The sequence below is a fragment of the Olea europaea genome, unplaced genomic scaffold, assembly GCF_002742605.1.
Source record: "Olea europaea var. sylvestris unplaced genomic scaffold, O_europaea_v1 scaffold2295, whole genome shotgun sequence".
NCBI classification, from domain to species: Eukaryota; Viridiplantae; Streptophyta; class Magnoliopsida; order Lamiales; family Oleaceae; genus Olea; species Olea europaea.
In genome coordinates this window covers 27,398-42,541 of record NW_019241032.1, presented here as the reverse complement: position 1 = coordinate 42,541, position 15,144 = coordinate 27,398, and the positions used below count along the sequence as shown (strand labels likewise).

Below are 15,144 nucleotides of genomic sequence, written 5' to 3'. Positions count from 1 at the left end.
AAGAAAAAAACGATAAGGTTATTATAAAGACATAGTAATATTAGGAAAACTTGCTCCTTGAAATATTTCGACTGGCTTGGGTATATCATTGCCTTGAACAGTAATATTATTCGTAGTACCAAACATTGCAACCTCTTGATTGATCATTGCACTCACAGATAGGGTCTCAACGTAAAAGTCCTTTCTAAAAAGAATCAAGTTACCAAAATCTTGTCTGGTTAGAGCAATTTTATCTAATTCATCTCTAGGCCTACTCTCTCTTCAATCACTGCCACTACGACCTCCATAAAAACTGCGCCTACCTCCAATATGCCCACTGCCAAAATTCCCCCATCTACCAGTTCTACCTCCACTGTGACCCAAATCAAAACTTTCTCTGCCACCCTCACTGCCTCTTCTATCACTCCTATTTCCAATTGCACCATATCTAAATTCTCCACCACGACCACTTAAACTGCCACCATAGCAACATCAATCCCTCTTCCAACACCATGCTCAAAAGCAGAATAACTACTAAAAGTACCAACACTGCCTCCTCCAATTCTCTCACCATCCCCAAAGGATGAGGTGCCCTTGGAATACCTCCATCCGAACCTAGCTCCTCACGGCCATAGCTTGGTAGAATAGGTGGTGGAATTGCAAATGGCGACCATGCTAATAAATCAGTACAATCAAACAGAAAATTGAAAAACCACTGCGTACATATTAAAATACTTATATACAAATACCCATATGTAATCAAAAGAAATCACAAACCAACAGAAAATGTTGAACTCTTTGTATATATACACCCATTAGATCATTATAAAAAAGCACATACATATACTTAAACTGATTTTGAAAGATGATTACTTTGGCACATGAGCAAAGTTGCTATACATACGCATGTACATATTTTTCTACACACACAACAAAGGTTTGAACCCTTTGTATATATAAACCCAATAAACACTACAGACAGAAATGCACACACACAACAAAGGTTTGAACCCTTTGTATATATAAACCCAATAAACACTACAGACAGAAATGCACGTGTATAGATTTATTTGTCAGACAATACCAAAATACAAAAGTAAACATGAAAGGATTTTACCCGTTCGTATAGACTATTAAATTCCCCCCAGCCCCCCCCCCCCCCATACACACACTTTAAATTAACATACTTAAAACATATTTTGAAAGATTAAGTTGTCATTTGGTTCTAATTTTCAAGTCAAAAAATTAAATTTTTGATGGTTACTTAACACAGTTAACAGTTATTTTTTTACTTTTTCACTCACAAACAAGTGGAATCCACTTTTCTCACGAACAGTCAAAAAATTAATTTTCTTAATTTGTACCGAACATGCCCTAAAACTTTGACACACCAATTACACACACAATAAACATCTTTTCACATACACAAGCATGTAAACACAAATTAAACATGAACAAATGCTTTCAAAAAAAAATTAAAGTACCTTCAGCACTGACGGTAGGAGTCAGCATCGCGGAGCCTGGAGTCGTAGTTATTAAACATGGTCTCTGTTGATACGGGTTTAGGGTCAGGGTTAGGATTAGGACTAGGTTCAAGATTAAGATTTGCGAAAATAAGAAGGGAAAAGGGGGAATTTAATTACCTTCCCTTCAGTTTTTGTTTTGTCCTCTAGTTTTGTATAGGGGTGGTAGTCGAGCCGAATGGCTCGTCGACTCAACCGCTTGACTGGTAAAAAGGCAGCTTGTGGGTGGGTCAGGCTCGTCCAAAGATGAGCCTGAGCCAGCTCGCCACGAGCAAACGGCTTGTGGGTTCACGAGCCCATGAGCCTAGTAAAAAAATACAAAAAAATTAAAAAATTAAAATAAAATTTGAGCTCATGGGCTCGACTCAGCTCAGCTCATCACTTTGACGAGCCGAGCTCGTAGGTAGATGGGCCGGCTGGCCCATTGCCACTCCTGATTTTGCAGTTAAACGAAAAAAAAAATTTAATTGAGAGAAAAAGAAAAAGAGAAATTCTGAATTTAATTTCTACGAAAAATTGTTAAGGAAAATCAGTTTTTTTTATACTACTTGTTAATCAATTTGCTTAGATCCCGACATATTTGATACGAAATATTGATATTAATGATAATTTTTTTAGTAAATTTAGAGGGTTCTAGCTGATTATTAATAACCATACTATATGGAAACAATATATAACTTCTATATATAAGAATTATATTTTAAAACTAACTTGTAAAATTATTTCAAAATTCATGTGTTTAATTCTAATTAATAATATGTAACAAGTAATTACTTGGAATTAATTATCCCCCACACCACCAATTAATAATATATCAATTAATGGTATTTCACGGGATCCATCCCACCACACTCACACCTGTAAAAAATTTCAAAAATTTAAAACAATTCTCAATATTACAACCTAACCCGGAACCATACCTTACCTAATCACATGGAAGCACCCCAGATTTGTCACTAACCGTGCACACGAAAGCACCCCCAGACTTGTCACCAACCATATTATTTTTTGTGACTAGACCTGTATTGTGTGACTAACTGTTATGGAATTTATCTTCAACGTGTCTGTATTTAATCGTCTAATAAGTGACTGTATGTAACCAAATTACTAATGTTATATGTAACTAAATGTGACTAAATTTGTGTTCAATATAACTGTCTATGACCGTATAATTTGTGACCATGTCATTAACCTATGTTATTTATGATTAAATGTAATCAAATTTGTCTATCTTAATTGTAACAGGATGTAATCAAGTCACAATTGGTCAATTAATACATAATTGGTTACAACCAATCGCAATAAATCATATTTTTCACAAAGGGTCACCACAAAACAAATCTAGGCCCATCACACATCAGTACCATAATCCACCACCACCATAACCCCCAATGTACCACCACTATTACCTTCAACTCAAATATATGATCATAAATATTACATTCATCTCAAATCCACAACAACAAACAATAATCACAATCACCACCACCAACACCTTTAACAAATCGACTATGACACAGTCTCTACCTGTTTACCGCCACCATAACAAACCACCGTCACCACTACTATCACACTCCCCGCATGTTCTACCACAATCAGAGCGATTACCGCAATAAACAAACAGCCTGCACTACAACCACCAACTGCACACAAACAACAAAACTCACCCCAAATTTTCTGGCACCAGATCGTGACCAAATTTCCCCAAATCGCGATCAAACAAAACTCGTACAACCAACAAACTCTGGCACCAGATTGTGGCAAATTTGTCATGACGAGGCAATAGCAACTCAATGGAATTCCAGAAGTGGGGCCGACAACTAGCATTTTAAAGTGTTATTTTGCTTATATTTTCTTCTTCCTCCTCTAACTCTATTATCACTCATTCTCAATTTCGTGATTAATTCAACAATTGGGATGAGATCTTAGCTCCTAGAGCTATGATTATTAAATTGGTATTGATTTTGAGTAAATTCATTCCCACGTTGAACTTCACTCATTACAAAAATTTCCACAAATACCCCATCATTTGTCATTGCAACAGCGGAGCTCACGTCGCTCGCAAAACCCTACTCCAATAGCCACTCCCTCGCATCGGCAACAACCTTTGTCACCAGTAGGCATTCCCACCACTACCGACTCCTCATTGGCACCCAATTAGCAACCGCACACTGACCTTCCGACTCGCGATGCTTCAGCGCCCGACGCTCCTTGTGCCACTGAGCTACTGCTCTATGCAACATCCACACTGTTATTGGTGGTGCGCTTGAGATAACTCTCCCGCCTGTGGCCAGAGCAGCACTGACAACCAGGGAAGAGAGGAAAATAAGGGTTTGGTGACTAAGGTTTTTCCAACTGTTGGGATAAAGAGTGGAGAGAATGAGGTAGAGAGAGAAGTTAGATGAAAGAGGAGAAAAGTTATTCGGGTTTTTTAAGTTTATATATAATTATTAATATTAAATAAATATATTATCACCTGATTTTTAAATAAAAAACTTTTACGCCTTTTTTTTTAATTGAAAAGGTGAAAAGCACATTTGGGCGTAATTTTTCTCATATTGTAGAGCATACTTTTGTTAAGCCCAACATCACAAAAAAGTAATCAATTACTTCTAAAAAAGAATAACTTTTAAGGAAAATACTGCTTGTACATATAGGTTTGCTACTTCAAAAATAAAAGCAACTTTGCAATTTTTATTTTTTATTTTTCTATTTGGAACTCACCCTAGAACCTAACAAGAACATGAATTTGCAGCCCTCAGGGCATATCTCCCAATGGCAAAGGGGATGACGGATAGGGCTCAGCGCGGCAGTGTGCAGAGTTCGATTCCCCGCAAGATGGAATTGACTTTGTTGCAAGCGAGAGTTACCATATGGGTTAACAGCCTTGGCCAATCCATGTGCTCTCCACCCTGGCTCCTGGGAGGCACATCCTGCGATTTACCTCCTCTACGATGGCCCAGGACAGGGTCGGTGGGGACCCTTAAGGTTGGGGTTCAACCTTTTTAGAACATGAATTTGCAACCAAAATTACATTTCCAAATTAATTCACAACTTTTCCTGTGTCACAAAAGCTCTCTTTTGTTGTGTCTAGTTTAGGATGGCAACAAGACAAAATCGAGCCAGAGACTAATATTTCACGTCCTATTTACTTTTATTTCATTTAGTTATGATTTTAATTTGAAAATATAATTAAAATAAAAAGCAGAATTTAGAATATTATGACCGAGAAATTTTACCAACTTTAGTATAGCTCCCCTAAAACAACATTACAATCTTCTTTTCTTGCACAAATCATTAATTTTCTTACGCAGTTTATAATATATCAATAAGATTTGACAAAATGTTAGGGTAGAACAAGTGACAATATAATATTCATAAGATGAATGCTACACAAATAAGGATTTTAAAGTAGACGATAATCATTACAACATATACCATTGGAAGTGATACCAATTGCGAATAAATTAAGAGCAATGATCTAAAAAGCCACTTTTTCATAATAATGAATATGTGATTTCAATAAAACATGTCAAAATAACGCAAGAAATCGTTATTCTAAGAGGCTATGTAGTATCTTTCTATATAATAGCTTTACATATTCCTTCTAATACAAATTTCAAGTGAATTTGCTTGGAAAGCATATACAGTCGAAGAAATTCCTTTCAGATTGTCTATTGATATCTGGCCTTTTACTTGATGCAATCTTGGATGGGACAATTTCCTTTGCCTTGTGCATTTGAAGGCCCTTGGTCCTTTTGCCATCTAGTACCAAAGTAACCTTGCAAAATTCTGGTGCATGCTTTTGAACATATTCTCCTTTTCCTTGTCCCTTCCCCGATAGCCTATAATGAACAAGAAAACAATCTCGAATTACGATTTGTGGGCATGCCACTTAAAGACAGCATGATGTGACTCACTTAACGGTACACTTAAAAGTGATATTAGCTCAACGATTGATGTGTTTATTGGTGAACTCGGCAAGATTAAGTAAGAAATACATTTGTTAGTCGTCATGTTCAAATTAGCTTAACCCTATAATCATAAACTATAAAATGATGTCCGCTCAATAATTGATGCATATAGTGTATACGATAGAATTTATTACTATGAATGTGAATATCTCACATTAACAGTGAATCTGTGAGAATATTTTTATTCTTTGTTTCTTTCATTATTGCTCTCAAGATTGGAATTAGAACTTACTCGCCAAAACTCATTTCAACTAATAATTTCCACTAAAAGGCGTAGACCGATAGGGTCATTTTTCATGCACAATGGAACAATCTAAAGGATTGTGCAACCTAGAGATATAACGATATTTCTTTGATGAATATAGTATTGAGATTCACTTCATTTGGAAAAAAGGTCAAGCCGAAGTGTGAATATGTTATAGGTCAATATCCGCTCAGTCTCTGTTAGCAATTTCAAGAGGATACGGGGTTATGTCTTGCATTGAGTGCGAACCACTATAATGAATTTTCATTTTGTTCATCACGGGATTGAAACTAGGGCTTAATCTCGCTCAAATTCCTTGTTAAATGAAAGATAACAAACGGAAGAAGGGGGTTTACCTTGTGAAATGTGATTGTTTAGTTCCAATAACAAGATTAGTAATGTTAACAACATGAATCAGATCAAGAATTGCCTTGGCTGCAGAGTTGCTCTCCACAAGCATTGTCTCTACTGCAACCTGTGAACAAAATATCGAAATTTCATCCATCGCGTCTAAATAATCTGGAATTGGATCCTTAAAATTGGAATTTATTGCGAAAAAACTAATCGCGTTTAAATGGAATAATTTCTATACGTACTTCTGCATCGATGCATAGACGAATATATTTTTCCAAGAGATTCCTTCTCCTGTTACTCTCCTCATTGACGTAAACCTGAGCTTGCTCTTTACTCAATTGGCTCTTTGATAGCCTTCCAACTGCCCAAGAAATTCAACCCATCAAACTGTTCAAGCACCCATTTTAACGAACAATTTAAGTGCAAAAGAAATGCAAAAACAAAGGGAGTTAAGTAGCTGATGCTAATTTCGTAAAGTTATGGCTTGTTCGAATAGATATTTAGATATTGTCCATCATACTTTCTAACCCTGTTCATTACCTAGGCTTGTCAATGGGATGAATTTTGATCCGAATCTGAATTCGATAATCCGTTAACTAAATGAACCAACTATGAATATGGTTCAATTCGATCCAATAATGACGTAATAATATAATATATTTTATATATTATTGCATAATTTATTACACATATATATTTTTTTTAATTTTGAAATTTGTATTATACTTTACACATAATTTTGGTTATTTGAATCCATAATATTGTTAATTGAAATGTTTGGAGAATTTTCAATTTTTTATTAATTAAAAATAAGATAAAAAAAATAATTACGTTTTTTATAAATTAAACAACTAAAGGGGACAACAATTAGAGTTATTTTCATTATCCCCAACTTAATTCTCATTTTCCACTTCGGATACTCACTAAAATATCACAAGATTTGCAATCTATAAATAGGTAAGCAAACAATTGGGTTAAAAGCTATATTGGGGCTTTTAATTACAAGGTTTAGAAGTTGAGATCTTCCTTAATTTCTTCAATTCCAAATCGAATATCCGATAACAAATCAAATATGGATTCAACAATCAAATAACTATCGGATCGGATCAAGTACTTATTTTTATCGGATCAGATCAAATATGGACAAATTCGATCCATATTCAATTCATTTATAGCCTTACCAGTAGCACGTGCAAAGGACTCTACATTTCGCTTATCAATTTTATTTGATTCAAAATAGATGTGGGAACAACCAAAATCGTTAATTTGTGTTTTCTAATAACAAAGCTTAAAGACATAATATTTGGTTTGAGACATGATCTGATTGCCTAAATCAGAGGGTAGGAAATAAACAATAAGACCATCAACTCAAGATTTGATCCACAATTGCGTGCGCGTACATATACACAATATTAGATAGAACTAAACAATAAAATAAACAAAATTTTATTGTTAATCCCTTTTCATTCTTAATACTATCTAGTGCTATTCAATTCACAATTGTGACGCACGTCTACAATACATAGTATTAGATAGAACTAAATAGAAAAAATAACAAGATTTTAGCCCTTTTTCCGTTGATTGTACCTCCGACGTTATTCAATCCTCTCTACAAAATATACCGTTCAAAAAAATAAAACGATAAACACAGAGGATGGGTAGGAACTGTACCTGGAGTAGGGATGTAAGTAATAGGAGGGAAAACATGCACAAGGAAAACACGATTTTTCCCTGGAGAGACAGCATGATCGAGTGCCCATTTAACAATATGCAAATCATTTTTCCCAACAGCAACATAAATATCATTAAAACCTTCATCCATGCTCTTGCTTTCCTCTACAATCTCGACTATCTCGGGCGATGACGCGACTTTCCAATTACGACGATTTGACCCCTCTTCTGCAGCCATTGGATTTCCTCCTAATTCCATCAGAAGAGAAAAAGAACAAATTTGATACAAGAGAGACGAAAAAAAAATGAAAAAGAAAAGAGGTCGTTTTTTTCAATGCCATTAAAGAAAAGAAAATGAAAGTTAGATTCTTTTTCGTCAACATTTGCAGGCTTTTTGGACATATCCCATAATGTGATAGATTATGTTCTTTGATATAACAGAAGTACTATTCTTTTCTTTTCGCTTTTCACCATAGCCACATGCTAACCTCCATTAACCCTCTTTTGGATTGACTTCACACTTTACTGAGAGATATATAAGATAAGACCATTTTGTGAGCGAGTTCTTTTACACGTGTAAATGGTGGATAATAATCTTCGATCGCACTTTAATTCATTGAATGCATTGTTCGGTACGCAATACATAATAGGAATGACCGTACGGTTGAGATTTTAAATTTTCTCATCCGTTGATGTTGTATAACCTAGCCAAGCGAGTCATGAAAGTTATTGGCTAAAAGCCCGCCTTACGAACTTGATTTTAGGTAAAAGGTACTACGACCTTATAAACCAATGATAAATGGCTCAAGGTTTGTCTGAATTTGGTTTAAAATAATTGTTTACACAAAGGATGTCAATTTAGCTCATTGACTCGAGCTTCTCGTAGCTCGGCCCAAAAAGAGCTCACGCCGACCCGGCTCAAGACTCATGCCAAGCTCCATTTTGGATGTTGGCCCAAACTCAAGCTGGCCCGTGTGGCTCGATGACTTGGGCTCACGGGCCTATAAAAATAAAATAAAATAAAAAGGAAAAGGAAAAGGTAGCAATTTATTATATATAAAAAACAAGAGCATGTCCAGCTTGAAAAGGTCCAAGCCGAAAACTGAAGTCGAGCCTAAATTTTTTGACTGAGCTTTGCCTGGAAAAAAAGCTCTCACCATTTTACTTGACCCTCGAGTTTCGACTAGCGAGCCGACTCGACTCATTGAGATCTCTAGTTTATTCCTAGAACTTTGAAATAAATTAAGTTAAAACCCTTGGTTTTGAAAATTTATCAAGAACAAGACTAGTTTGCCATTGTTTTATTCTATTTCCGAGCCTACCACTTCACATTCATTTATCATGGATTTAGTACAAATTGTTGACAAGTTTGTGCATAGTCTATCTGTATGTATTAACAACCCAACCCCCCCCCCCCACACCCAATTTTTCAAAAAAAAATTAAATAAATAAATTCCACACCCAAAAAAATAAAAAATAAATGTCGTATTGTCTACTTCAGGCTACTTGTGCTTTATTCTGAACTAGAATTTTTGCACCTAAATTTTTGAAAGCCTTGGCCAGGATTGTGGCATGGGAAAAGGGTTGCTACACTTTAGATGGATCTTTACGCGTGAACAAAGTATTACGTTGTAATATTTCCTATAGAAATAACTGAAAAAAGGATTTTTATTTTATTTTATTTTTATTTTTTTTATAATTTTTTTTTTTTTTGGTACATATATATCAAGTGGATTAGGATGGAATACACCACGAGCAAAGACTACCCAAATACCAAATTAGCAAAGTATGCAGGGTATGACCCCACACGAGTTTGCCGTATTATAAAAGAGCAATGAAACCGAAATGAGCCTAATAGTATCACATAATAGCAATGTAAAATGACATGTTTTAAGCTTAATTACAATGTGGAAGGTTCACGTCTGAGGTAAAGATAACAATATTCTCAGGAACGAAGGAAGGTACTGTAGCATCCCACATCAAAACAATATGCGTCGTGGAACTGATATCACCACTAATTGCGTGGATTAATCAATAAACAGTGTCAACTCTAATTTTGAGGACATAATTCTTCTCAACTTTGACATGGGGTACAACTTTGCTTTTATCAATCCCATTTCAACCTCTAAACAACTAACAATTCAGTTCAGTCGTAGAATATACATTTAGATGTTTTCGCAACTCAACCACAAATCATCTGTATTCGACCTTCGTAGAAATCGAATCCAGAAGAAGATGATATTCGGAACCATAATGCAAGCTAAGTAACAAATTGTCTTCAGGTATATAATGAACCAGTGTAGTTTTACACAAGAAGACAAATGTGTCACTGTTATATAAAGGTGTTTGCTCTCCCCAAAAACAGTATAATATGGTGCTAAGAAAGGGTAGTGGCTTAGTGGGTGGTGGACCATAAAAGCACTACAAAAATGTTGGACCATTTATCACACACAATATTGATTATAAAAGAAATCAAAAGTAGCAATCGAATGTAAAAACCGAGCAGAAAAAATAATAAAATATCGTCACTTATGCATCATAATGAGTAATAAAAGATTATGTTATCGACTGTCATCATCCATTATCATTAGCCTCATCAAAAGCGTAGTCCAAATGCCTATAATGTTGGAAATTAATGAATACATAAAAGTACGGAAATGGAGAAATCACATAAAACATTAAGCATCTGTCCATATAGCTGAGGATTTCTAATGAAAATGGCGGGGGACGCTCAATGAAGTTGTCGAGATCCTTGCTTCTTCTCTGTTTATCATCTTTCTAGTTTGGAACTTCTATGCCTGCATTTCGAATGATTTTACGAAGATGACACCAGTTGATGAGTTTGTTTCGCTCATGAATTTTGCAAAATTTTATCTTGATTATTTGTTAGATCTTGTGAGTATAGAACATTTTTGATGTATTTGTTAGTATTGTTTTGAAAATTAGGAAAGTCAATGCAAAAAAAGTAATTAAAGTGGACGAAGAGATAAAAAATATGGAAATTGGGGCAGTAAGACAGCGCTTAGGCGCTGCATATATAGTGCCTACGTGCTACAAAACATAAAAAAAAATAATGAAACTTGAACTCGAGAGACAGCGCCTAGGCGCGATCGTCAGCGCCTAGGCGCTGCAGACGTAGCGCTTAGGTGCTGTGTTTAAATTGACGTGGCACTGACTCCTAGCGCTTAGCGGTGCGCGAGAATTGTTTAAGACGCTTTTTGAATGGTTTTGAAGTCCATAAAAACCATACTTTCTACACAAACGGAGAAGGCACCTATAAATACATCTTTCTCACACTTTTGAAGGGATTCTTCTTCACACATTGAGAGACAAGATAACATAATTGGAGAATAAAAAAAGAAGAAAAAGAATTCAAGAGGAGAACAAACAATTCAAGGGTTGAAGCATAAATTGAAAGTGGAAGAAGATCTTGGTGCAAGATTGATTTTTTATTCTACATTCTTATTCAAAACCCAGTTATGTCTTCCATAATAACTTCTTATTTTTCTTTCATTATTATGAGCAGCTAATCTGATTTTAGGGCGAACAATGTAACTGATTTGGGAACCTTTATTTCTTTTATTTGAGATTCTTGTTCGTTATAATTTCACGTGTGGATTTTAATTATGTTATTAATGCTTTAAATTTTCGGGCCAATTATTCAATGATTTTGTGAACAATAATTGCGTAGAGATGCGGATTCTTGTTTAGACCACTATTAAAATCCGGTAAATTAATATAACGTGTAGAGATATCTATATTAATTGCGGCGGTCTTATATGAATTCTTAGAACTATTATTTCGTTTAAATAATGTTGATTCACATAGAGATATGGAATTGAATTATTTAAATAGGCTCAATGAGAACTCCAGAGGGATAAATTGAATATCGTAGAAGAATTCAATCGAACACCACTTTAGATTTTATGAATCTCGATATTAGAAGTAAATGTGACCAATAGATGAAATTGTTCCGCCGTAATACCCATTAATTATTTGAATTCTCACTCATTTTCTGTTGTACTAACGAACTTTTAAGTAGTTAGAATAAAAATAACTTTTAATCATTGTTCTCTTTTATTTTTGTCAAATAGAAGTTAGAAATAATAAATTGAGTATTAAGGTATAGTTCTCATGGGAATGATAACCCGGATTCAAAAAAGTTCACTTTACTACTTGTTATGATCCGTCCACTTGCGGGATAAAAATTGACAACAACTTTTTGGCACCGTTGCCGAAGACTATTTTCTTTAATATTGGTTTATTTATTTCTTACTCCTGTTTGATTTTTTTTCTTTTTTCTTTCTTTCTTTTCTTTTTCCTTTTTTGTTCAATTGATCTACTTGTTTTTTTTTTGTTGCTACATTAACAGGAAATAAGAAGAAGCAAGAGGTTTAATTTCATAATGATTAATTCCGACTTGAAAGAAGATGACATGCTCTTTGGAGAATTCCTAGTCAGGCAAGAACTTAAAAGGTGGGGATATGATTAGCCTATCGAATTTGGTAAGAATGGTTGGCCGAAGGGATTAAACATCAAATCAATTGTTTATCCAGATATCAGACTAACATGTGAATCTTTTTTTTTTGTTTTATTTATTTTATTTTCAAGTTATAAGATAGTTTAGTTTATTTATTAGTCTATTTAGGAGACATCACCCATATCCTATTTACCCTTAGGTCATTGAGTACTTAAGTTGGTTATTAGATGTTTGAGCTAAGTAACCCTTGTTCCATGAGTTTAATTTCTCAAATTTAATTTTTCAGGAACATGACGTCGCTGAACACTCAAACCAACATGAACATGGAGAAAATGGGACAAATCTCTAGTTTGAGGGGAGAATGTGGAAGAAGAGTCGATCAAATGCAACATCAAGACACCACAACATCATAGGCAATACTGACATTTTAGGAAAGTCCTCCTCCTTTTCCTTTAAATTTAACATTAAGGACAATGTTTAGTTTAAGTTTGGGGGAGTGTATTATTATTAATTGCCTACCTGAAAATTTTTTGAGTTGGACATGTTGGCTTACAATTACGTTTTACTTTGAGATTTGGTGTTGATTTATGAACTGTGGATATGATGCATGCTAAATTGATTGAAACTTAACCTTGCAAAACCCGATATTATAAGTACACCAGAATTGAGTCTGACACTCTGATGAAATGAGTTGATTCATTTTTTAGATATGTTGATTTAATTGGATATAGATGTTTTACCTAAACTAAGTAAGTTATTTGTCCTTAGACCAAAGTTAGCATAGTTTGGGGGTGACTTTACAGTTGTAGAAAGATGCGGATGTGAATTTAGATTCCATATGTAAAAACTTATGTATGGATTGTTGTAGACTAACACGATAAAATTAGGTGAGAGTCTTAAATTAGAGGTCGATTTGTTTGAATAAGTGTGTGATAAGGGGCGTTGCACAGATCAAGGCATATACATTTGAAAATTTTAATAATTTCTCTGAAACCTTTATGACTTGAGTGATTAACTGTGCAAGGGGTATCTTAAAACCTGGTGCCATAAAGTTGTCTGATTTGGGAGTCATCGACCTAAAGCTTGCTACAAGAGTCATTTAGAAAGCAATCAGAGATGAAGTTGCACTTGAAAAAAATTGTTCTCTTCGAAACCTTTTTTACTCGGGTCAGTAAGCCTGTAAAGGTGTTTAAAACCCCGTGCCCTAAAATCATCTGAGTTGGGAGTTATCGGCCTAAATCCTGCTACAGGAGTCATCTAGAAAGCTTAATGGAGAAAATAAATAAATAAAATAACTTGAAAAAAACAAATGCATAAAAAGAGCAAAAGCACTAAATACCTTGGTTAAGCCCTAAAAAAAAAACAAATGCATAAAAAGAGCAAAAGCACTAAATACCTTGGTTAAGCCCTAACACTTATTTGAGGAAATTTGACTTTTGATGCAAAAACTAGTTGAGTCGTGGCGGTCAAAGCAATCAAATAATTGAAAAATCCCTGTTCACTGAAGTGTTGACTTGCAAGTAGTAACGTCTACTTGAACTCGAGAGGGTGAGGATAGTAATGAAATATTCAACCTTAGGTTACACACTGGGAATGAGTGAAAAGTGTAAGTTTGGGGGTGTGTGAATCTTACGAGAAATGTAAGGTATATTTGACCACAGAGGGTCAAAAATTGAAGCAACTTTTGCATGCTTGTGTATATAATCCTTGGATAATTTTATTGTTTGGTGTGTTTGTTTGCTCGAGGACTAGCAAACGGTTAAGTTTGGGGGTATTTGATGAGTTTGTTTTGCTCATGAATTTTGCACAATTTTATCTTGATCATTTCTAAATCTTGTGAGCATAAAACGTTTTTTATGTGTTTGTTAGTATTGTTTTGAAGATTAAGAAAGTCGATACAAAAAAAGAATTAAAGTGGACGAAGAGATCAAAAATAAGGAAATTAGGGCAGAAAGACAGCGCTCCTAAGCGCTACGAAACATTAAAAAAAATGAAACTTGAACCGGAGAGACAGCGCCTAGGCACTGCAATCATAGCGTCCAGGCGCTATCGTCAGCGCCTAGGCACTGCATTTAAATTGACGCGACGCTTAGACGATGACTCCTAGAGCTTAGGCACCGTGCGGGGATTGTTTATGGTGCGTTTTTGGGCCGTTTTGAAGTCCATAAAAACTCTACTTTCTACACAAACGAAGAAGGCACCTATAAATACATCTTTCTCACACCTTTAGAGGGATTCTTCTTCACACATTGAGAGGCAAGATAACATAATTGGAGAATAAAAAAAAAAAAAATTCAAGAGGAGAACAAGCAATTCAAGAGTTGAAGCATAAATTGGATGGAGAAGAAGATCTTGGTATAAGATTGATTTCTTATTCTACATTCTTATTCAAAATCCGGTAATGTCTTCCATAATAATTTCTTGTTTTTCTTTCATTATTATGAGTAGCTAATCTAATTTTAAGGCGAACAATGTAACTGATTTGGGAACCTTTATTTCTTTTATTTGAGATTCTTGTTTGTTATAATTTCATGTGTGGATTTTAATTATGTTATTAATGTTTTGAATTTTCTGGCCAATTATTTAATGATTTCGTGAACAATAATTGCGTAGAGATGCAGATTCTTGTTTAAACCATATATTAAAATTCGGTAAATTAATATAACGTGTAGAGATACCTATATTAATTGCGGCGGTCGTATACGAATTCTTAAAACTATTATTTCGTTTAAATAATGTTGATTCACATAGTGATATGGAATTGAATTATTTAAATAGGTTCAATGAGAACTCGAGAGGGGTAAATTGAATATCGTAGAAGAATTCGACCGAACATCACTTTGGATTTTATGTATCTCGATATTAGAAGTAAAGGTGACTAATAGATGAAGTTGTTCCGCCCTAATACCCATTTATTAT

The 15,144-nt window shown here is 34.7% G+C and overlaps 1 protein-coding gene across 1 annotated transcript; it reads right to left on the bottom strand.

Annotated features, from left to right (window-relative positions):
- Window positions 1-5,047: 5,047 nt before the first annotated feature.
- On the bottom strand, window positions 5,048-8,213 carry LOC111381354 (U-box domain-containing protein 54-like). The gene is made up of 4 exons (XM_023005132.1): window positions 7,746-8,213; window positions 6,317-6,435; window positions 6,077-6,195; window positions 5,048-5,347 (listed from the first exon to the last, which is right to left on the bottom strand). The coding sequence occupies exons 1-4, from the start codon at window positions 8,002-8,004 to the stop codon at window positions 5,122-5,124; spliced, it is 723 nt and encodes a 240-aa protein (XP_022860900.1). The 5' UTR covers window positions 8,005-8,213; the 3' UTR covers window positions 5,048-5,121.
- Window positions 8,214-15,144: the final 6,931 nt, after the last annotated feature.